The sequence below is a fragment of the Chiloscyllium plagiosum genome, unplaced genomic scaffold (assembly GCF_037043375.1).
Source record: "Chiloscyllium plagiosum isolate Xiang-an unplaced genomic scaffold, Cpla_swu_hap1 HiC_scaffold_13, whole genome shotgun sequence".
Taxonomy (NCBI): Eukaryota; Metazoa; Chordata; class Chondrichthyes; order Orectolobiformes; family Hemiscylliidae; genus Chiloscyllium; species Chiloscyllium plagiosum.
In genome coordinates this window covers 21,971,678-21,997,264 of record NW_028270151.1, presented here as the reverse complement: position 1 = coordinate 21,997,264, position 25,587 = coordinate 21,971,678, and the positions used below count along the sequence as shown (strand labels likewise).

The following is a 25,587-nucleotide window of genomic DNA, read 5'->3' as shown; positions in this document are numbered from 1 at the left end:
TCCTACAGCAGATGATGGATACTTTAAGAAGTAGTAATGGAAAACCTCTACCTAATCCTGAAGATCCCAAACTGAGTGCTCAGGATCTTCCTGTAAGAATGGAAGCATCGAAAAACAGGGAACCAACCAAACTAATCTTTTCGAAAGGACAACGAATAGCTCTCGGTGTAAGATTTATGAAATTCTATTATTGGACCAGGCTGAAGGGAAATGATTGGGAGCATGTGATTTATTGGATAGCTCTTTCAGAGAGCGAGCACTAGCATGATGGGCCTGTGGGATCATGCTCAAATAACAACTGGAATTGGTGACTGGCAAAAATAGCCTTTTTTATTGCAGTAGCACAAGTTCGAAGCAGCAAGAATCCCAAAATACAGTTCTTATCTATTAAAACCCCATTACTATGATATTAGTTTTTTTTATCCATAGTACACAAAGGTTTGAGGGGTTTCTGACTTGGGAGACAGGAGATGGGTTAAAACATGCACTAATTGCTGGCTGCTATTTCTGATAGGGTGCAGCTTGTCCGTCCGGTCGGCTTGCATAATTAAAGGGTGTTCGTCCTTTTGTCTTTTTAGTTAGTAAATGTTAGTAAAAATACTAGGCCTATATACTCTCATTGGGTTAGAAATTGTACCTGTACTTAATAAAAGAATAAAGGATATTAAACTGATTACCGCAGCTGGGTTGTAGATTTATTTACGATTTGCCGATATGAGCTTCATCATTCCTGCAAATTCGTGGGAAGCGTTGTTTTGTCAGTTAGTTTCTTCAAGAGATAATGGCCCAGTTAAAAGGTATTTAGCAAATGCATACTAATTGGGGAATTAGTACTGTTTGATGTTCTGTAATCTATTCAGGTCCAGGAGATGTTTGGTAAAGGCTGATTAATATTATAATGTTATGTGGAAAGTTGATTGGGTGGTATTATTTATAATATTGACACCTATTCAGAGGTAGCTTTCAATATAGAAATAGGTCTGATAAGGATTTAAGGTGGGCAAAAGTGAGGACTGCAGATGCTGGAAACCAGAGTTTAGGTTAGAGTGCTGGAAAAGTACAGAAGGGTCAGGCAGCATCTGAGGAGCAGGAAAATTGACGTTTCGGGCAAAAGCCCTTCCTTTTTGCTTTTGCCCGAAACAAGGATTTAAGGTGAATGAGTTTGGAAATATTGCTTTAATTTTAGTCTATCTTGCAAAAGTGAAATATACTACAGAAGTGTGGTTTTATGAATGAATGAATGAAACCGTGTTATATAGTAAATAATAGGTTAGTACCTGTAAAGGGTTATGGATGAATTAATAGGAATCTGGTACTAATGAATAAAGCAAGCTGGTGAGTGAGTTAATAAAGATAACCTAAAACAATATTTAGGGTATAGATTTGCTCGCTGAGCTGTAGGTTTGATATCCAGACGTTTCATTACCTGGCTAGGTAACATAATCAGTGGCGACCTCCAAGTGAAGCGAAGCTGTTGTCTCCTGCTTTCTATTTATATCTTTCTCCTGGTTGGGGTTCCTGGGGTTTGTGGTGATGTCATTTCCTGTTCTAAAACAACATTTTACAGGCCAAATAGCCTCTTTCTATGCAGTATAATTCTGCTGCTACAAGTCTTGGCAAAGAAATTCATCCCATGTGATGGCAGTCAATGTAACTAATGACCAGGTCCTGCATAAAATAGGGGCTGATCCAATAGCATTCATTTTACACCACTGTACATTGCTTTAACTTGGTGAATATTTTATGCTTTGATTTTCTGTATCCAGCCATGCTAATTGTATCTAGCAAAATCGTTACCATGTCTGTGTAAATTTCCTCTATTCCTAAATGACAGCATTGTTAAATGTTTTACACTCTCTCAGTACATCTTGCTTTCACTCTCTCCTCCCTTCCTGACCACTATAATGGCAGAATCTTCCAAACTAGTTGTTTTTATTCTCATGTAATCTCTGTCCTTCACTCTTGCAGGTAGCCCAGATTATGTTGGGATTGATTTTTATAGCATTTGGGGTTCCATTAAAACTGAGTCCAGGATCCTTCACAGCGAATACAGGAACACCCTGGTGGGCTGGAACATTGGTGAGTGTCAGCAACACAAAACAGAGAAAACTGAGCAAAGGGTCTACTTCTCACTTCAGGGGAACCTTTCCCATGATGGTGCTCTTGGTTTGACCAGCATTTGTCTAAGCTTCATATCAACACCCCATTGTTTGAAGTATATATTTATGACTTCATTGTGAATCAGTTGCTAATGCACTTGTGTCTCTGAAACTGGAGGATCAAATACAGCCTTAAGAATTAAGAGTAGGAGTAGGCTATTTGGATCCTTGAGACTGCTCTAGCATTTGTTAAGATAAAGCCAATCTGACTTTGGGGTCAATTCCACTTTATTATCTACTGCTCCATTTTCCTTTGGCCCCTGATTGACAAGAGGTTTATGTAAGTCAGCCTTAAAATATTCAACGGCCCTGCCTCTGCTGCTCTCAGGTTCCATTCCTAGACTCTTACACAAAAAGTCAAGGCAAGGCTATCCTTCAGGTGAGACCTTACCAGCCTGTTTAGGTAGGTGTAAGAGACCATAAGCACGATTTTGAAGAGGAGGGCAGTTCTAGCTGGTTTCCTGTCCAATATTTATTGCTCAACCAACATCATAATAACACTGATTCTCTGGTTATTATCATGTTTCTGCTTCGCTCAGCACAAATTAACTGCCACAATTCCCACATCACAGCTTTGACTATGCTTCATAAAATCCTTTATTGGTACTAGAGCAATTTGGAACAACTGGTCGTCATGAGATGGTGCTACATAAATACAAGTTTCCCTTTTCATTTGTGTAACTTTTCTTCCTTGGAACTGGATGGATATAGGGGTGTGAAGTAACTGCATAGAGGGTGGTAGCTCATCACTAAGTCACCCTTTATTTACATGTGCACAGTACATGTGTTCTGACCAGCCAACTCAGAACCAATTTCTAGAATGAGGCCAGAATCTGATCCTCCTGTTTATTTATTATTTTTTATTTTATTAACCAGTACAAATTACAAACAAACGGTTATCAATGAACAGCATTTTACAAGAAACCGCAATTTACAGGGGAAAGGGACAAACCCCCAAACCCCACTGTACAATCAGTACACAGGGAAAGAGGCTGAACTTCAAATCCCACCTTATTATATCAAAAAGAAAACAGTAAACACAACCACATACAGACAGTCTGATAAACCGAACAATAAAACAGTGCATATATCACAGACACCCCTGGCAACCCAGCAAACCACCCATTTGTCTGCCAGCCACAGCTCCCTGATTGGTCCAGGTTAACAACCTCAATCAAGAATTTTATAGTCAATGAGGTCTACCTGGCCCTCCCTACAGGTGTAAAGAATTCCACTGGGGCAGCCATATACACAAATGGTTGCCAGCTTCACTTTCTTTACCTGTTCAAATTAAGGCACAGATCCAGTCATACTGGGCCTGCTGAAGTAGAACATAGAGTCATGGAGAAGTACAGCATGGAGACAGACCCTTCGGTCCAACCTGTCCATGCCGACCAGATATCCCAACCCAATCTAGTCCCACCTGTCAGCACCCGGCCCATATCCCTCCAAACCCTTCCTATTCATATACCCATCCAAATGCCTCTTAAATGTTGCAACTGTACCAGCCTCCACCACTTCTCCTGGCAACTCATTCCATCATGTACCACCCCTCTACGTGAAAAAGTTGCCCCTTAGATCTCTTTTATATCTTTCCCCTCTCACCCTAAACTTATGCCCTCTAGTTCTGGACTCCCGACCCCAGGGAAAAGACTTTGCCTATTTACCCTATCCATGCCCCTCATAATTTTGTTAACCTCTATAAGGTCACCCCTCAGCCTCCAGGGAAAACAGCCCCAGCCTATTCAGCCTCTCCCTATAGCTCAAATCTTCCAACCCTGGCAACATCTTTGTAAATCTTTTCTGAACCCTTTCAAGTTTCACAACATCTTTCCGATAGGAAGGAGACCAGAATTGCACACAATATTCCAAAAGTGGCCTAACCAATATACAGATGCAACATGACCTCCCAACTCCTGTACTTAATAACAGAAAGCATACCAAATGCCTTCTTCACTATCCTGTCTATCTGCAGCTCCACTTTCAAGGAGCTATGAACCTGCACTCCAAGGTCTCATTGTTCAGCCACACTTCTTAGGACCTTACCATTAAGTGTATAAGTCCTGCTAAGATTTGCTTTCCCAAAATGCAGCACCTCGCATTTGTCTGAATTAAACTCCATCTGCCACACATTCTGAGAAGTGGTCTCAAGAGTGTGACCATGTAGAGGGGGCCACTGCTTTTGGTCAATTATGAATGGGTTTTTATGCTGCAGTAGAAGCCACAAACTGTTGGAATATTTTTGTCAGAATGCGGAGGTGCAGTGATCAGAGGCAATCTTCCCCAACTGTAATTACTGTTCAGCAGATTCTCTTGATGGTAAGACATTATGCTTTTGATGATACATTGCATGTTAAAACTGTTTCCTGTGAGTTGTTTCTGTTTCCAAGCTCCATCATTGCTTGGAATCTCCAGGAATTAATTTTAGTTCTCTGACTCTGAGGAGGGACAAATTATAGGGATATTTCAAGATGAAAGATTTCATGGCAGGATTGAAATGTTAACTCTTCTTTCTCCACAAATATTGCCAGAACAGTTAAGCAACATTCCGTCGAGGTTGCATGGCCACCCACACGCACAGCCACTCCAAAGTTCTGAGTGTAGCATTGACTTCAGTTCTAGAAGTCTCAAAAGCCCATGTAGCTAATAGGAAAATTAAAAAGAATTGTGCTGCTAAGTGTTAAGTACTCACTGGATTGCTGTATATCTGGAATGTTGGATTTTCACAGAACAACACAGAGATAACATTGGTTGCAAATCTACAATAGATTTATTTACAGCACTTAAGAATACCTTAACACTCATAGGATTTTCCAACACAAATGGTTTCAGCTCAGAATCTCAAGTTTTTTCCTGAAAGCTCCTTTATTTCACTAGCTCTCTCACTCCGCAAATAGGTTTGAGCAATGGGTCAGGGAGTAGGCCAAGACAATCAAATAGATCAATCAAAACATTGAACACTACATTGAGTATTTCCACCATTTGCTGTTTTGATTTCAGGTTTTCAGCATTTGTGAGTCATAGAGTCGTAGAGCATAGAAAAAAACCCTTCGGCCCACCTCATCCATATCAACTAAATATTCTAAATCAATCTAGATAAAAAAATCACACAACACCAGGTTATATCCCAACGGGTTTATTTGGAAGCACTAGCTTTCGGAGCGCTGCTCCTTCCTCAGGTGCGTGATGAAGGATCACCACTCCGAAAGCTAGTGCTTCCAATTAAACCTGTTAGACTATAATCTGGTGTTGTATGATTTTTAACTTTGCACACCCCAGTCCAACACCTCCCAATCATAAAATAATCTAGTCCATTTGCTAGTATTTGACCCATATCCCTCTAAAATGTTCCTATTCATGTAGCTATTCAGACGTCTTTTAAATGTTATAATTGTACCAACCTCCGCCACTTTTTCTGGCAGCTCATTCCATACATGCACCATCCTCTGCGTGCATGTATGTTCACAGTCAGTCAAATGTAAAAGTTCGCTGCTTGGTCTTTTGATGACCTCTAGAGCCATTGTCTGATCGCCCATGTGTTCTCTCTTGAAAATCCTGTTCTCTCTCTTTCCTCCTGTTTGAAGTACCGTTGTTTTAGATTTTTAAAATATTTTCAACAGCACAAAAGCAGCTGTTACTGTACCAACAAATCAAAGAAATCAGCTTCAGCACCGAGAAAACCTCAAAAAAAAGGTGCAGCTCTTACAGCCATGATTCTCTCCCATCCACCATTTTGCACTCAGAACTGTTTTCCTTTCGAAAAACAATTTCTTTTCGACCATTTTCTTTCAACTTTTTCAATCGATAAGTTCCAAAACTTTTAGAGATAGAGACGGAAAATTGCTTCACTGTCAAGAATAAACCAGTCCTAATAACATTGGGCTGCTTTCGAAGAGAGCGGCAAGTTAGGGTGCCATAGAGATAGATGTGCTGACTAATTGCTGATGGGAATCAGTGAAGAATGGTGAAGTTGATGAGTGGCTGTGCTGTGCAGTTGAGGCAGAAATTCACGTAATGAGTTCTTCAGGAATGTGCCCAACCGAAGTGGGCAACTATAGTTGCACCATAACAGTCAACATATTTCCAATGAATGAGTCTTCAGAGTCATTACAAAGGGAATAGAAACAGAGGTAGACCATATTGTCTCTTAGACGAAAGTGAGGACTGTAGATGCTGGAGATCAGAGTCAAGATTAGAGTGGTGCTGGAAAAACACAGCAGGTCAGGCAGCATCCCAGGAGCAGGAAAATCGACATTTCAGGCAAAAGCCCTTCCTGACCGTCTCCATTTAACTGGCATTTTCCTAGCATTTTCTCTCATTATTTTCCATCTTGCTCACAAGAGCTCAGAAGAGCCAGGAGGAGACATGAGATGTTGTTGGCGGATAGGATCAGGGTAAACCCTAAGGCTTTCTATAGGTATTTAAGGAATAAAAGAATGACGAGAGTAAGATTAGGGCCAATCAAGGATAGTAGTGGGAAATTGTGTGTGGTCAGAGGAGATAGGGGAAGCACTAAATGAATATTTTTTGACAGTATTCACTCTAGAAAATGAATATGTTGTCAAGGAGAATACTGAGATAAAGGCCACTAGACAAGGTGGGATTGAGGTTCACAAGGAAGAGCTATTAGAAATCCTGCAGAGTGTGAAAATAGATAAGTCCCCTGAGCCAGGTGGGATTTAATCTAGGATCCTCTGGGAAGCCAGGGAGGAGATTGCCAAGCCTTTGGCATTGTTCTTTAAATCGTCATTGTCTACAGGAATAGTGCCAGAAGACTGGAGGATAGCAAAGATGGCTCCCCTGTTCAAGAAGGGGAGTAGAGACAACCCTAGTAATTGTAGACCAGTGAGCCTTACTTCAATTGTTAGTAAAGTGTTGGAAAAGGTTATAAGAGATAGGATTTATAATCATCTAGAAAAGAATAATTTGATTAGGGATAGTCAGCACGGTTTTGTGAAGGGTAGGTTGTGCCTCACAAACCTTATTGAGCTTTTTTACAAAGTGACCAAACAGGTAGATGAGAGTAAACCGGCTGATGTGGTGTATATGGATTTCAGCAAGGCGTTTGATAAGGTACCCCACAGTAGGCTATTATACAAAATGCAAAGGAAAGGGATTGTGGGAGACATAGCAGTTTGGATCAGTAATTGGCTTGCTGAAAGAAAACAGAGGGTTGTAGTTGATGGAACATATTCATCTTGGTGTCCAGTTACTAGCGGCGTATCGCAAGGGTCAGTGTTGGGTCCACTGCTGTTCGTCATTTTTATAAATGACCTGGATGAGGGCTTAGAAGGGTGGGTTAGTAAATTTGGGGATGACACTAAGGTCGGTGGAGTTGTGGATAGTGACAAAGGATGTAGTAGGTTGCAGAGAGACATAGATAGGATGCAGAGCTGGGCTGAGAGGTGGCAAATGGAGTTTAATGTTGACAAGTGTGAGGTGATACACTTTGGATGGAGTAATCGGAATGCAAAGTACTGGGCTAATGGTAGGATTCTTGGAAGTGCAGATGAGCAGAGATCTCGGTGTCCAGGTACATGGATCCTTGAAAGTTGCCACCCAGGTTGACAGGATTGTTAAGAAGGCATACAGTGTTTTGGCCTTTATTAATAGAGGGATTGAGTTCCAGAACCATGACGTTATGCTACAGCTGTACAAAACTCTGGTGCGGCCGCACTTGGAGTATTGTGTACAATTCTGGTCACCACATTATAAGAAGGATGTGGAAGCTTTGGAAAGGGTGCAGAGGAGATTTACGAGGATATTGCCTGGTATGGAGGGAATGTCTTACAAGGAAAGGCTGAGGGACTTGAGGCTGTTTTCGTTGGAGAGAAGAAGGTTGAGAGGTGACTTAATAGAGACATATAAGATGATCAGAGGATTAGATAGGGTGGACAAGTATGGTGATTGTGAGCATGAGGGGGCATAGTTTTAAATTGAGGGGTGATAGATATAGGACAGATGTCAGAGGCAGTTTTTTTACTCAGAAAGTAGTAAGGGTATGGAATGCTTTGCCTGCAACGGTTGTAGATTCGCCAACTTTAAGTTCATTTAAGTTGTCATTGGATAAGCATATGGACGTACATGGAATAGTGTAGGTTAGATGGGCTTCAGATTGGTATGACAGGTCGGCGCATCATCGAGGGCCGAAGGGCCTGTACTGCGCTGAAATGTTCTATGTTCTATCTTTTGCCCACTCACGTAACTCACATTTGTAGACTATTTATACCATTTTGATGTCACCTCCATTGGCAGGTTTGGTGGTAGGGGCATTAAACCAGATAGGAGGATCCAAGCAGGAACACTGCCTCTACCCCACGTCTGTGGCAGGAAATTTCTTCATGCCCACTTAAGGATCTTGTCTCCCCACCAAAGTTGTTAACCCAGCAGTATAACCAAGCAGGGGGCTTGCCATGTGAGGACAGTGGCAGGCAAATCCATATGGTGCTGTTTGCAGGCTATAAGGATGAGGTTTCTCATTAAGAAGCAGTTTGTGCCTGACCTGAGAATTAACATTGAAAAGAAAGGAGCTACCCCTGCCTTTGCTGTTGAATCCCCTTAACTCCCACTCCCCTTCCACCTTTATTCTGTGACCCTATACTGTCATCACTCACCTTTGTATTGGAATCAAAAACACGTTAGTAGGCCTTGAGTGGGTACTGTACTGGCAACGAACACTGTCTGTTGAATGATTCTGCTGCTAAACAAGGCATCCAACCTCTGAGTAACTGGTAGTTCTTGAAGGATTGAACTTGTATTTCCAAGGTCTTTGATCCTGGAGAAGGCTCACCACTGTCTTGGACCTGAGCGGTACATAATTTGGCAAACCTTTCCTAAAAGAGGTGACATGAGATTCCTGTCCACTATCCACTATAGGTGGGACCCACATTGATTCCATTCAAAACATCCCTTTCTATCCTCTTCATAACTTGCTCTCCAGTTTTGTACAATTAGCAAATCTGGTTAGAATGCATTCAATCAGTCTCCTCATTCAAGTCGATAATATTGATGGTAAATATTTGACACTACAGCACAATTCCCTGTGATAGTCCTCTAGTAGTTATTTACCACAATGCAATGATTGCTTTGTCTCAACTTTCTGCTTTTTATTAGTTAATCAATCATGCTTACTAATATAGTATCAAAAGCCTGTACTCTTATCTTGTGCATTAATATTTTATGTGGCACCTGATTAAATGCCTTTTGAAAATACCAATAAACTAAATCTATCAGTTCCCCTTTGTGCACCCTACACTATATGTCCTCACAGAATTTTCATCCACGTGTGACAGTAATCTTCCTTCCCCACTGACTGTTTGATTGCATGGTTATTTTATAAATTTCTGCTGCTGTTTCCTTACTGATGGATTTCAGCGAACGGGAGCAGGGAGATTTTGGATCAGTGGTGCTGGAAGAGCACAGCAATTCAGGCAGCATCCAAGGACAGGCAAAATCGACGTTTCGGGCAAAAGCCCTTCATGATTCCTGATGAAGGGCTTTTGCCCGAAACATCGATTTTGCCTGTCCTCGGATGCTGCCTGAATTGCTGTGCTCTTCCAGCACCACTGATCCAGAATCTGGTTTCCAGCATCTGCAGTCATTGTTTTTACCTTGGGAGCAGGGAGATGTCAGATCTGTTTTGTAGGGAGTCTTACTTCAACAAAGGTCCTGCACGTATAGCATTGCCATGAATAAACCTTCAGAAAAACAAAATGCACATGTTACAATGCAGTTTTAATGATTGTATGGTTCTATTCTAATATCACAATTAATTACTGGTATCCTTCTCCAGTTTATCATTTCAGGAATCACAGCAATTATTTCAGAAAGGAAACCGAGGAAAGCTATTGTAAGTTAATGTCTGCGTGATAGGTTCTCAAACACTGGATGTCTTGAGTGGGAATGATGTGTGAAATTTTAACTCCAATTCACCAGATGGGTCACTGTGTTGTCAATATTACACCTTGTTCAATGTTACTTTTCTCAGACATCAAAGGAGAATATAAATGGTATAGGTTGTGAAGCAAGCATGTTAAACAATCCCAATAGATTTCCCAGGGAGACTGGATGTGGGATCAAAACTTTGCAGATTTGAACCTACACCTTTCTGATTCAGATGTAATGGCATTACCACTTGACCCACTGTTAGTAGGAGAAAGTGAGGACTGCAGATACTGGAGATCAGAGCTGAAAATGTGTTGCTGGAAAAGCGCAGCAGGTCAGGCAGCATCCAAGGAGCAGGTTCCTGAAGAAGGGCTCATGTCCGAAACGTCGATTCTCCTGCTCCTTGGATGCTGCCTGACCTGCTGCGCTTTTCCAGCAACACATTTTCAGACCCACTGTTAGTGCCTAGCATGGTCCTATCTATTAATTTGACACTTCTCAGTGCCCTCACCTGATAGAAATGTAATTTTTCTTCCCAGCAAGAGATTCTGCTGGCATAGGAATGTGTGTATTGATATTTCTTGATGGGTGTTGGGAAATTGGTGGAGTGCAGCTAGGCTGGGAACTTGGTATAAATGCTCTTTGCTGAAACAGTACGATAATGGGGCTGATGGATCCTTTTCTGCTTTGCCAGATATTCCTGTTTCGATGTCAGACCTGCTTACTCCGCTACTCCATTATTCACTGGCTTAGTCATTCCTACCTTCATTTGAGATGAAATCAATATGTGCTTGAAATGAAGATGAGATTCTTTCTTGTTACATTCTGTGTCCCTATGTCTTCTCTCCCCTCCCCCAACCCCAGTGGGACTGTCTGTTCTTTCCATTCTGGCAGTTTGACACACAGTTCTGCCATTCTCACAATCCGATGACCTAATCTGAACTATCAACATCCTTCCCCTCTACCAAACCATTGCATAAATCTTGCCCCTTCCATACTTCATTTGGCTCTGATGAACCATCATCTAAACTTGAAACATTAGCTTCCTCTCTCTCCATGGATACTGCCTGACCTGCTGTCATCTCCAGCACTTTTTGTTTTCATGAGATTCTTTCAGTTCGTTTTGTATTCACTTCAGTATCTGTGCCCATGAAATGGCTACTGATTTACTGTGTGTATTTTGCACAACACAAATTTCACCTTATTTATTCCCTTGATCTATTTCTAATTGCAGCTGTCCATCACTTTTATTGTCCATCACTTCAGAGTTAAAACCATCCCTTTTCCCTTTAAACTCTTTACAGCTCATTCTGCACTCCCACAATCATGTTTCTTGCCTTATGTTCATTTTTAAAACTGTTAAGTTTCCAATTTTCTCTTAAATTGGGTGAAGGATTATCATTGTTCTTGGAAGCTCTGTCTCCTTGCTCATGGAGAGGTTCATTCCCAAACAGGTCTCTCTAATAGAGGGGCCCTTGCTGGACTAAGGCTGAAATTACTGACAATGCATAAGATGGAAAATATTCTTCTCTGCCTGAAGGCAGATCAAACTCTGTGCATGTTTCAAATCCATCCCAGTTGGAATGGGGATGAAGTCCTGCATTATTGGCACCAGTCTGATTCACACTGCTATCTCAACAACTGAAACAACCAGACCCCAAAGAGTCCAAGTCGTTGCAGCATCACACACTTTTACAGAAATATTGTAGCCTGGAGTTTTGGATAGTGATGGCAGACATTGCAATTTCTTTCCATCACATGGCGAACAAGGAATCTGTCTCACTCTTACTGCCTACCATTGGGGTATGCTGAAAGGCATACTACGTTGGTACTCTAGTATCCCAGGTTTTGAATGCACTTTTCTTGGCCAACAAGTGAAATTCAACCCTTGAGCTTCCGACTCAGGGGCTATCATTGTGCTGCAAGATGTCTTAAATGTTAAAGTTCAGGTTTTGCAGTCCTCACCACTGACCTCCAAATTAAACTGTGAACTTACCTAATGTGATCGTCAGAGTGAATGTTGAATCACCAGGGCAGGGATGTTTAGCTTGCAGAGTGACCCTCGGTGCTCTGTAGTGTGGTCATGTGATGCAGTAACTAGAAACCATGACCACAGTCTGACAGAACTGAGCTGCTTCAGTAACGGTCATGTCAAAATATCATTGCAACAAAAGTCAAAATTAGAATATTTTGGTTGTAATAATTTTAGTAAATCATTACATGTTTATATAAATATATTTATTTACTTAAAAGTTATATAAATCCATATAAAATACAAAATACTCTGAACATTTATAAAGTTTGATAAATTGTACAAGAATGCACATGCATTACAATAATTAAGCATCAGATAAATTTTTCTAAACCCATTTGAACATATAATAAGTCTTATGAATTAAATTTGGAGAGAGTTGTAAAATCTACTACTCTTTAACAGCCTTTTTGAAGTTTTGTTCTGATGTCTGTTGCTCATTAAGTATTTGCAAATTAACAGGATGTTGTTAATGGCTTAAAAAAACAGCCTTGGATATTTTGGTCAGAACGACTTCTCATTAGCTGGAAATCATGAGATTCTTGCTATTTGCTATATTTATTTACGGATGTTGCAATTTCACCATTGTAGCTTACTCAAAATCAGAATCATTGTGTCTGTGTTATCCTGTGTACTCAATTATTTTAAAGTAATAAAGTTATATCTTGGACTGACTGCAATAACAAACATATACAATAATCAAATACAGGTTTTGGTACTTCATCCTAGCTATGTGCTACACGTTTCCACTTCACAGCAATCTTGGTCAATAATGATACTGCATCTATTTTCAGTTGTTCAGTGTGAGTTGCAGACTGGATACAACAAAGAGGATCACTGACCTGTTGCCTCACGAATGAAGAAAAGTCTCAGAAGCACAGCTATTCTCTGGCACTGCATCATAATTTGGGAAGCAATTATGAGCTCAGTTTCTGGAGAAAGCCTGAGTGCTACGCACTGAGTAATTTGTTACTCTTCCCCAATTCCCCTTAGTTAAAAAATCACACAACACCAGGTTATAGTCCAACAGATTTATTTAGAAACCTTCAGAGTGCTGCTCTTTCAGCAGGTGGTGCTTCCAAATAAACTTGTTGGCCTATAACCTGGTGTTGTGTGATTTTTAACTTTGTACACCCCAGTCCAACACCGGCACCTCCAAATCCTAACTGCTGTTGTACTATATTCTTTGTTAGGCAATTTTAGAGGATAATTAAGAGTGAACTACACTGTTGAGAGTCTGGAGTCACATAGACATGCAAGATAAGGACAACCAATTTCCTTCCTAATAGATAAGTGTTGAAAAGATGTTTTTTCACAATAGCTGTCTTGGGACTGGCTTTCAATTCCAAATTATTTTATTGAATTCAAACCTTCACCATCTGCTATGATGGGATTTGAACCCGGGTTCCTAGAACATTACGTTGGCTTTTGGCTGTCTAGTCCAGTGACATGACCTCAATAGCTTCATTTCCAGTTTTAATCTTTGGATGCTGGAGAATATAACAGATTCAGGTGTGGTTGAGTCATACAAAAGATTGGCCCTACCAATACATATTGACCTGCATTTTGAAATCAGTGATGAAGACATGACAGGTGTTGATTTTGAAATAGATGAATCTGAATGATTAAGTGAGTTGTTGCACATAGAGTTCTTGCATGTCAATGCACTAGCAGATTGTTCAGCCTATCAACTTAAAAAACATCCACAGACAGCAAAGAAGACGTAAAAGAAAACATAGCGTTTTTATTTCATTTGTATTTGTATTTATTCCGTTGTGCATAAAGTAAAATAAAGACTGGGACATACACATGGGATTAAGGGAGAAGCTGAAATTTTGTAAACAAACTTTTAAACAAAAAAGGCAAAAACTTTGTTACTTTAAAAATCAAGACATTTTCATTTATTTTACTGATGAAATGACATGCCACACTTGCAAAGTTAGTTTTTAGGAACAGCAAAGTTTCTCATCAACAATTATGAATTAATGTCCTACATAAAAGCTCAATTACACCTGACTGAACAGGATTAGCATTTGATCAACAACTCAGTACCCTATTCCCCCTTTCATACCCTATCTGTTCACTCCTTTAACCCAAATAACTATAATTATCTTCTTTATAAAAGCATTCAATGTTTTGGCCTCAATCACTTTTTTGGCAGAGAATTCCACATAAGATTATGAAGGGCTTCGACAGAGTGGATAGGAAGGTAACATTCTCCAATATAGTAGAGGGATAAATAACTGAAGGGCATAGATTTCAGATAAGAGATAGAAGGTTAAAAGGAGAGTTATAGAGAAACATTTTCATTTAGAGGATGGTGGGAGCCTAGAACTCATTTTTTGAATGAATGGTTCACAGAATCATAGAGTCACATAGTACTGGAGAGGCCATTTGGCCCATCAAGTCTGTTCCGCCAAAACATACTACTATCTCTGCTAGTCCCACTTTCCTGAACTCGGCTCATAGCCTTGAATGTTACAATGTTTCAAGTGCTCAGCCAAGCATTTTTAACGATGAAGAGGTTTTACCCTCTCAGTCAGTGCATTCCAGATTATGTTCTCGAATTATTGTCATTGAATCAAAAACTCATAATATTTAAGTAGTATTTCAACAATTGCATTGCTATAGCTTCCAAAGCTATAGGCTAAAAGCTGGAAAATGGCGTTAGTGTAGTCAGATCTTTGTTGATTTATCATGGGTCGAATGGCCTCCTTCTGTGCTGTACATCTCTATGAGTCTATGCATCTATGATATAAACAGACTTACACCAGAAATGGTTTCCCATATAATAATAAGCTTGCTCTTTTAATTTTATTAATAGCTCAGGATGTCTACAATTGTGAATCTATTGAGTGCTGGAGTAGCTCTCGCTGTCTCTCTGTTGTTTTCCATTGATCTGCGGCGGTGGGTGCCCTTCCTGGTTTCTAAGAATGAAAAGTCTTGCAGCCCTGAATATCTTGCCCTTTCTGTAAGTACAAACCATAATTTCTCTGAAACACAATAATACTTAGACAATAGTTGTAGGTAGGCACAAGGAGAGCAAAGTCCTTTAAATTCACTTGATTGCTTGAAAAATGCCCCCAAGCTCTACAAATCTGGACCTGAATTTCCAGGCTACATAGTCCAGCTAACAGTTACATTCTGTTATGGTCTTTTTGAATTCGGAGGGTCTGGACATGTGGCTGCCATTAGACCGTTTATTTTTTAGTTTACAATTTTTAATGAGTTCAATTTCCACCAGTTACGAAGTGATTCTGACCCATGTCCTCAGAATATTAGCCTGGGGCCCTGGATTACTAGACCATAGATATTACACTATGTTGCTTCCTCTCCATTTTGACTCATCTGCCTGGACTTCCATTGAAACAATGGATACAATTTTAACAAAAATTGAGTGGGTCAATTTTGAGATCTTTCTTATAGAATTACATCTAGATTCTTATAGTTTTACATCATGACAGCAAATTGAAAATTTATCCGAATGACTTTGAGTCGGAGAAAGCCTGATGAGTCTTAACTTGTTGCCACCAATTTAGTTGCAACTGGAGGAAGATGACTGTGTGGTTTTTAGAGGAAATCAACAGCCAGGACTGAATTTAATGTCGTGGATTTAAAATAATTTCATTTAATTCAATTCATTTAGTACAATCTAGAATTGAAAAAAGAAGCTCCACTAATGTCTTTGTGCGTGGGAAATCATGTCTCACAAACTTGATTGAGTTTTTTGAAGAAATAACAAAGATGATTGATGATGGCAGAGCAGTAGATGTGATCTATATGGACTTCAGTAAGGCGTTCGACAAGATTCCCCATGGGAGACTGGACAGCAAAGTTAGATCTCACAGAATAAAGGGAGAGCTAGACATTTGGATACAGAACTGGCTCAAAGGTAGAAGACAGAGGGTGATGGTGGAGGGTTGTTTTTCAGATTGGAAGCCTGTGACCAGTGAAGTGCCATAAGGATTGGTGCTGGGCCCTCTACTTTTTTTCATTTACGTAAATGATTTGGATGTGAGCCCAAGAGGTACAGTTAGTAAGTTTGCAGATGACACCAAAATTGGAGATGTAGTGGACAGTGAAGAAGGTTACCTCAGGTTACAACAGGATCTTGATCAGATGGGCCAATGGGCTGAGAAGTGGCAGATGGAATTTAATTCAGATAAATGTGAGGTGCTGCATTTTGGGAAAGCAAATCTTAGCAGGACTTATACACTTAATGGTAAGGTCCTAGAGAGTGTTGCTGAACAAAGCGACCTTGGAGTGCAGGTTCATAGCCCCTTGAAATTGGAGTCACAGGTAGATAGGATAGTGAAGAAGGCGTTTGGTATGCTTTCTTTTATTGGTCAGAGTATTGAGTTAAGAGTTGGGAGGTCATGTTGTGGCTGTACAGGACATTGGTTAGGCCACTGTTGGAATATTGCATGCAATTCTGGTCTCCTTCCTATCGGAAAGATGTTGTGAAACTTGAAAGAGCTCAGAAAAGAGTTACAATGATGTTGCCAGGGTTGGAGGATTTGAGCTGTGAGGAAAGGCTGAACAGGCTGGGACTGTTTTCCCTGGATCATCAGAGACTGAGGGGTGACCTTATAAAGGTTTACAAAATTATGAGGGGCTTGGATAGGATAAATAGACAAAGTCTTTTCCCTGGGGTGGGGGAGTCCTGAACTAGAGGGCATTGGTTTAGGGTGAGAGGGGAAAGATATAAAAGAGACCTAAGGGGCAACATTTTCACACAAAGGGTGGTACGTGTATGGAATGAGCTGCCAGAGGATGTGGTGGAGACTGGTACAATTGCAACATTTAAGAGGCATTTGGTTGGTTATATGAATAGGAAGTGTTTGGAGGGATATGGGCCAGGTGGTTGGCAGGTGGGACTAGATTGGGTTGGGATATGTGGTCGGCATGGACGGGTTGGACCAAAGGGTCTGTTTCCATGCTATATATCTCTATGACTCTATGACTCTAATGATGACTGTGAAACTATTAGGACATTGTAAACACCTACCTGTTCACTGATATCCTGAGGGTAAGGAGACATGTTTGCCAAATGTGATATGGTTGCTCTTTGAAATGTCCTATCAAGCCATTGAGTTGTTAAGAAAACAATTTACAAGTACCTTCTTGTGTGCGGTAGGTCTCTTCCTTCTAATGCATAAAAAGGAAGTTCTGTTATAGAGTCATTGAGATGTACAGCATGGAAACAGACCCTTTGGTCCAATGCGTCCATGCCGACCAAATATCCCAACCCAACCTAGTCCCACCTGCTAGCACCCGGCCCATATCCCTCCAAACCCTGCCTATTCATATATCCATCCAAATGCCTCTCAAATGTTGCAATTGTACCAGCCTCCACCACTTCCTCTGGCAGCTCATTCCATACACAAACCAACCTCTGCGTGAAAAAGTTGCCCCTTAGGACCAACAGTGGCCTAACCAATGTCCTGTACAGCCGCATCATGACCTCCCAACTCCTGTACTCAATACTCTGACCAATAAAGGAAAGCATACCAAACGCCTTCTTTAGTATCCTATCTACCTGCGACTCCACTTTCAAGGAGCTATGAACCTGCACTCCAAGATCTCTTTGCTCAGCAACACTCTCTAGGACCTTACCATTAAGTGTATAAATCCTGCTAAGACTTGCTTTCCCAAAACGCAGAACCTTACATTTATCTGAATTAAACTCCATCTGCCACTTCTCAGCCCATTGGCCCATCTGATCAAGATCCTGTTGTAATCTGAGATAACCCTCTTTGCTGTCAACTACACCTCCAATTTTGGTGTCATCTGCAAACTTACTAGCTGTACCTCTTATGCTCGCATCCAAATCATTTATGTAAATAACAAAAAGTAGAGGACCCAGCAACGATCCTTGTGGTACTCCACTGGCCTCAGGCCTCCAGTCTGAAAAACAACCCTCCACCACCACCCTCTGTCTTCTACCTTTGAGCCAGTTCTGCATCCAAATGGCTAGTTCTCCCTATATTCCATGAGATCTAACCTTGTTAATCAGTCTCCCATGGGGAACATTGTTGAACGCCTTACTCAAGTCCATATAGATCATATCTACTGCTCTGCCCTCATCAATCTTCTTTGTTACTTCTTCAAAACATTAATCAAGTTTGTGAGACATGATGTCCCACACGCAAAGCCATGTTGACTATCCCAAATCAGTCCTTGCCTTTCCAAATACATGTACATCCTGTCCCTCAGGATTCCCTCCAACAATTTGCCCACCACTGAGGTCAGGCTCACCGGTCTGTAGTTACTTGTCTTTAACGTCCTTCTTAAACAGTCGCACCACGTTTGCCAAACTCCCATCTTCCGGCACCTCACCTGTGACTATCGATGATACAAATATCTCAGCAAGAGGCCCAGCAATCTCTAGCTTCCCACAGAGTTCTCAGGTACACCTGATCAGGTCCTGGGGATTTATCCATCTTTAACCGTTTCAAGATATCCAGCACTTCCTCCTGTGTAATCTAGACATTTTTCAAGATGTCACCATCTATTTCCCTACAGTCTATATCTTCCATATCCTTTTCCACAGTAAATACTGATGCAAAATATTCATTTAGTATCTCCCCCATTTTCTGTGGCTCCACACAAAGGCCGCATTGTTGATCTTTGAGGGGCCCTATTCTCTCCCTAGTTACCCTTTTGTCCTTAATATATTTGTAAAAACCCTTTGGATTCTCCTTAATTCTATATGCCAAAGCTATCTCATGACCCCTTTTTGCCCTCCTGATTTCCCTCTTCAGTATACTCCTACTTCCTTTATACACTTCTAAGGATTCTCTCGATCTATCCTGTCTACACCTGACATATGCTTCCTTCTTTTTCTTAACCAAACCCTCAATTTCTTTAGTCACCCAGCATTCCCTATACCTACCAGCCTTCCCTTTCACCCTGACAGGAATATACTTTCTCTGGATTCTTGTTATCTCTTTTCTGAAGTCTTCACATTTTTTAGCTATCCCTTTACCTGCAAACATCTGCCTCCAATCAGCTTTCAAAAGTTCTTGCCTAATACCGTCAAAATTGGCCTTTCTCCAATTTAGAACTTCAACTTTTAGATCTGGTCTATCCTTTTCCATCACTATTTTAAAATGAATAGAATTATGGTCGCTGGCCCCAAAGTGCTCCCCCACTGACACCTCAGTAACCTGCCCTGCCTTATTTCCCAAGAGTAGGTTAAGTTTTGCACCTTCTCTCGTAGATACATCCACATACTGAATCAGAAAATTGTCTTGTATGCACTTAAGAAATTCCTCTCCATCTAAACCTTTAACACTATGGCAATCCCAGTCTATGTTTGGAAAGTTAAAATCCCCTACCATAACTACCCTATTATTCTTACAGATAGCTGAGATCTCCTTACATGTTTGTTTCTTAATTTCCCTCTGACTATTAGGGGGTCTATAATACAATCCCAATAAGGTGATGATCCCTTTCATAATTCTCAGTTCCACCCAAGTAACTTCCCTGGATGTATTTCTGCGAATATCCTCCCTCAGCACAGCTGTAATGCTATCCCTTATCAAAAATGCCACTCCCCCTCCGCTCTTGCCTTCCTTTCTATCCTTCCTGTAGCACTTGTATCCTGGAACATTAAGCTGCCAGTCCTGCCCATCCCTGAGCCAGGTTTCTGTAATTGCTATGATATCCGAGTCCCATGTTCCTAACTATGCCCTGAGTTCATCTGCTTTCCCTGTTAGGCCCCTTGCATTGAAATAAATGCAGTTTAATTTATTAGTCCTACCATGTCCCTGCCTGCCCTGACTGTTTGACTCACTTCTGTTCTCAACTGTACTAGTCTCAGATTGATCTCTTTCTTCACTATCTCCTGGGTCTCACCCCCACCACCTTACTAGTTTAAATCCTCCCAAGCAATTGTAGCAAATCTCCCTGCCAGTATATTCATCCCCTTCCAATTTAGGTGCAATTGGTCCTTCTTGTAGAGGTCACTTCTACCCCAAAAGAGATTCCAATGATCCAAAAATGTGAATCCTTCTCCCATACACCAGCTCCTCAGCCATACATTCATCTGCTCTATCCTCCTATTCCTGCCCTCACTAGCTCGTAGCAGTGGGATTACCCTCGAGTACCTCCTTTTTAAATTTCTGCCTAACTCTCTGTAATCTCCCTTCAGAATCTCAACCTTTTCCCTTCCTATATCGTTGGTTCCAATGTGGACAATGACTTCTTGCTGGCCCCTCTCCCCCGTGAGAACATTCTGCACCCTCTCTGAGACATCCTTGATCCTGGCACCAGGGAAACAACACACTACTCTGCTTTTTCTCTGCTGGCCACAGAAACGTCTGTCTGTACCTCGGACTACAGAATCTCCTAACACAATTGATCTCTTGGAAGCCGATGTACCCCTTGTTGCATTAGAGCCAGTCTCAATACCAGAAACTTGACTGTTCATGCTACGTTCCCCTGAGAATCCATCACCCCCTACATTTTCCAAAACAGCATACCTGTTTGAAATGGGTATATCCACAGAAGGCTCCTGCCCTAGGTGCCTATCTCTCTTACCCTTCCTGGAGTTAACCCATCTATGTGACTGCATCTGAGACTTTCCCCACTTCCTATAACTGCCATCCATCACATACAGTTGCTGTTGCAAATTCCTCATCGCTTCTATTTGTTTCTCCAACCGATCCACTTGATCTGATAAGATTCGCATCCAACAACATTTATGGTAGATAGAATTAGCAGTAATCCTTAAACTCTCTTTAAACTCCGACATCTGACAAGAATTACACATCATTGCAAAGGCCATTTTTGCTCCTTCACAATCTACAGATCCAGAAAATAACACTGTCTTATTCCTCGACAAAACACTGCACAAAGTTAAATTAATAGCTTTGGCTTATATTTTAAGTTTAATTAAGAGACTTATCCCCAAAAACATATAATCAAGAAAGAACCCACTGTACTCACTAATGCAGCCTTTCTCTTGGACAGACTTAAACAACAATTAACATATCTGATTCTGTGTTGTGAACTTTGCCCAAACAGGTTCCTCCAAGATTAGTTGTGAAATTCACTGTTTGTTAATTTTCCCAGATGCACTCCGATGTCCAGTGGCACATGAATTCAAAAATAGCACTTATGAAAAGTTACATTTCATGAACTTTTATAATGGGATATTCAACTGGGCCAGCTTTTATTTCCATCTTCTATTTCTTTACAAGTTTTTGCCATTTATTCGCAGGAATCTCACTTCACCTTGAGAATTATTCTCCTCATTTTTTCACTGATGCAGCTGTCAATAGCAAGTACAGTTGCAACCATTGGATGGAAAGCAATATGGAACTGTTCTGGACCAAGTCAAAATGAAGTAGGTAACAACAGACTCATTCATGAATTGATTTTGCAATAATTCTGTGATTGCAAGGCAAAGACTGTCAGTGTTGGGCGGCGAGACAACTGTATCTTCTCTCCCAATATAGAAAACAGAATAAGTGGAATATAAAGTAAATTCCCTCTCCATCTCTTCATAGACTCAATAGGTGAGTCGTCCAGGTCAAATAGAAAACACTGTCTTCTAGCCTGCCCCATCAAATCATCAACAATAAAGGCAGGGTTAAAGTCTAAAATGCAGCGCACAAAGCCTGCTCATGAAATTTTCACATATAGTTTTATTCTTTCATGAGATATGAGTGGTGCTGATGAGATCAGCATTTGTTGTTTATTCCTCATTGACCATGAACTGAGTGGCTGGCTAGGGCCATTTCATAGGGCAGTTAAGGATCAATTACATTGCTGTGAGTCTCAAAACACAAAATAGCAAGCCTAGGTAAGGATGGCAGATTTCTTTTCCTAAAGCATGTTAGTAAACCAGATGGGTTTTTAAATGACAGTTGAAGATAATTTTGTGGTCATCTTTGATGAAACTAGCTTTCAACTCCAGATCTTTAGTAAAAAGTTACCATGGTGGGATTTAAATCCATGTTCCCAGAGCATTAGCCTGGTCCTCTGGATTGCTTGCTGACAATATCATCATCACCACTCTAACATTGAATAAAACTTCTTCTCCATTGTCCCATTGGGAAATCCTATGTGAGATACAGCATGGGTAGATAAACTATAGCTTCCTCCACATATTTGGCCTTGACAGTCTTATAGATCAGGTAAAGCATAGCTATACATAGTTCAATGTACCTTCAAACAATCCCAGTTCATTTACAGAGTAGGTTTAACGATAAGAAATGATTCTGTTACATGCTCCAGTAAGTGATGATCACCAGTTTCAGAATAAGCTACCTTCTTCTGGTAATACAACATTTCAACCAATGATCCACCTTGCGATGTCTCAAAGACTGACTATTAATGTCTAACAAGGTCTAATTTTGCAGACACCACTTTTGTTTAGGGGCTACATATTGAGGGGAACAGGAAGATGTAAAGAGATGGAGACAAAAAAAAACTGAAAGAGGCAAGAGGCAAGGTATGGCAGGTGGCATTCAAACAAGGAAAATTTGGTGTTGTCCCTTTTTCATGTGAGAAAAATGAATCAGAATAATTTCTCACTGGTGACAGACCAGGAGCTGTGGATGAGCAAAGGTATTTAGGTTTCAAATTACCTACATGGCTCAAGGATAGTGCACTGATATGAAAAATACTCCAATGTAAGACACTGAGGACAGAATATGTAATCAAAAACAAAAAAAAAGAGGTTCATCTTTTTCTCAAGAGAGCCAAATTCAAAAGTGAAGAAAATATGCCCTAATCATGTAGAAGGAGAAAGTGAGGACTGCAAATGCTGGAGTATCAGAGTTGAGAGTGTGATGCTGGAAAAACACAGAGGTCAAGCAGCATCCGAGGAGCAGGAGAATCGACGCTTCGGGCATAAGGTCTATTCGACCATGCTGTACTTCACAAAGGATTTCCAAATGGGACAGTGGAGAGGAAGTTTTAATCTATGTTAAATCCATGTTAGGGTGGTGATAATGATGTTGCCAGCAAGCAATCCAGAGGACCAGGCCAATGCTCTGGGAACATGGACTTAAATCCCACCATAGTAACTGGGTGGAATTCAAATTCTTTCTACTGAAGGTTTGGATTCCTGATGAAGGGCTTATGCCTGAAATGTTGATTCTCCTGCTCCTCGGATGCTGCCTGACTTGCTGTATTTTTCCAGCACAACTTTCTCACCTTTAATAATGTAGAACTTGAGGGTTTATGAGAGATCTATTGGCCTTGGAGATGGTACAGAGTAGATTCACACAATTATTCCAGAGCTTTAAGAGTTAAAGGACAGGCTGCATAAGCTATTTCCATAAGCTTAAAAGTGATATAATTGTTAACTGGCTTAGTTGTTTGAGGTGTTTAAATAATTAAAAAGAATCAACAGGTTAAATGGAGATAAATTATTTTGAAACACCAGAAGAGAAGATAATGGCAGAAATCAGGAAATATGTTTGCCATACAAAGGGTAATCCGTGTAAATTTCAAATGTGCTCCCAGAGCAGCCTGTGGATCCTGGTCTAAATGAAATGTTCAAGACTGATAGCGTTTTGTTGATAAGGGTACATGGGGCAAAGGTGAGCAAATGGAATTAAAGTACAGATCGGTAAGATGTCAGAATGGTAGAACAAGAACAATGGGTTGAATGGCGTCCTTCTGCTTCTATTGAAGATCTGGATCCCAAACGGGACCCTTCGGCTTCGAGATTGGTAAAAAAAAAATCAACGGAATGCCGTCTGTATAAAACAAGGTTATCAGTTTAATAAAGTAAGGCAGCCTGATGCAATTCTGTCCAGCAACACATAGCTTAAAGCTTCTGTGCTCCGTGACGAAATTGCACAATTACAATTGAACAATAAGCATTTTTTATCTGTTTTTTGAGAGACAGTACAGCCTTAATTACAAGAAAAGATCAATCAACTGTAATATGGTGACATGGTTGACAACAGGCAAATCCAATGATATTTCCTGGGGAAGGGTTCTTGTTTTATGTAAATTATCATCTTATGCTAGGAGTTCAAGGTTAGTTCAAATGGTCAATTAAAGATTCATAATTCATTTTATGAAAACTCCATTGTTTGCCTTATCTTCTATTTCAGCTAATTTAGCAAAGCAGCAGTACAGGTTCACAAAGTCAAATCATAATTTGCAGCCATTTTGTTGTGTTATTTTAAATTGAAAAGCCATTTTGTTGTTAATAAAAAACCTACATATATTTGTTGCTTCTGACAACAGCAAGGATTCAAACTTTGAATCCCTACTGTGTCCCTACCTTTTGCACAATGATTGCATTACTTCAATGAGCTACTTTGCTTGTTATTTATGTAGGTCCATGTATAATGCCCTATCCGTGCCCAAATCTGTGCTTTTGAATTCTCTTTAATGGTGAATTATGATTCCATGTCTCAGCAAGGATCAGTTGTTTCAATAAATAAAGTTGAATCATTGAGGGTAACAATTATCTCGAAAATGCATTGTTCGGAGTCCAATGAAGAGCAACAAAATACTAAAATATCAAACGGCCCCAGCTTGGCCAGATTAACAGAGGTGGATGAAAAGGGCAGGCAGCCAATTATCTTCAGGGAAGTGGGTTGTCTATTTGAATATTATATTGAGGCATGGAGCCTCACATTTTTGTCTTACAGGTTTATCTTGAGTCTGGACCTCAGGAAACCTGGCAACTTGGGCGAGATGAGAACAGAGTAAGAGAAAAGGTAAGTGCCTTATTTAGCATTGGTTTTGAGTCAGCGAGAAACAAGACTGCTTCCTGCCAGCCCTCTTAGCTCATCTGCTACCCTGCAACCACCAGTTTCACTCTCCCAACCGCTTCTTCACCCAAAGATCCACCTTGGACCAGGTATAGAATCTGCCTCCCCCTCCATAATTGGACCGACTCCAGGTTGCAACCCCTTTCTCCAGCTGGATCCACAGCATATGGGGAATCAGAATTCCATCCCTCCACTCACACAATCGACACCAAAAAAATACCATGGGTCATGGTCTCTGATTTCAGGCACTGATTTTCAATTGAGATCTCTTCTAAATATGGATGTATTCCTCAGTTGTGAGGAGTCTTTGGGAAGGTCTTTTCCACAGATTTCTGCATTTAGGCAGAATTATACTCTGCCAATACTGATGTGACTTACTGTTCCAATAAGTACAGTAAAATGTACAAGTATTGTCTTCTGACATTTGTAATATTGTTTTTCAGCTTAAAGAGGATGTTTCTGGTCCAGGACAAACATATGAAAGTCTGATCCGAGAACCAACCTATACCACCATGAGTGCTTTAAGAAATTGGAGATCACTTCGTTCGCAAAAGAATATTTAAAAAAGAAAAGAAAGACTCACATTTATAAATTGTTTTTCACGATCACTCATAGGCTAGAGTTCTTTAGGGGCATTTCCCATGCTTTTCTTTGAAATAATGACATGGGGCTTTTCTGTTCCACTGACTGAGCAGAAGACATGTTGGTGGTGGGGTGGAAGGGTGAGGTGCTATTTGCAAAGCAGGGAGAGGGCAAGATGCTG

At 40.6% G+C, this 25,587-nt stretch overlaps 1 protein-coding gene across 1 annotated transcript; it reads left to right on the top strand.

Annotated features, from left to right (window-relative positions):
* On the top strand, positions 1–25,587 carry LOC148148268 (uncharacterized). The gene is made up of 6 exons (XM_087993224.1): positions 1–167; positions 1,969–2,079; positions 9,952–10,008; positions 21,302–21,427; positions 24,702–24,770; positions 25,268–25,587. Exons 1-6 carry the CDS (start codon positions 12–14, stop codon positions 25,385–25,387), a joined length of 639 nt encoding a protein of 212 aa, XP_087849350.1. The 5' UTR covers positions 1–11; the 3' UTR covers positions 25,388–25,587.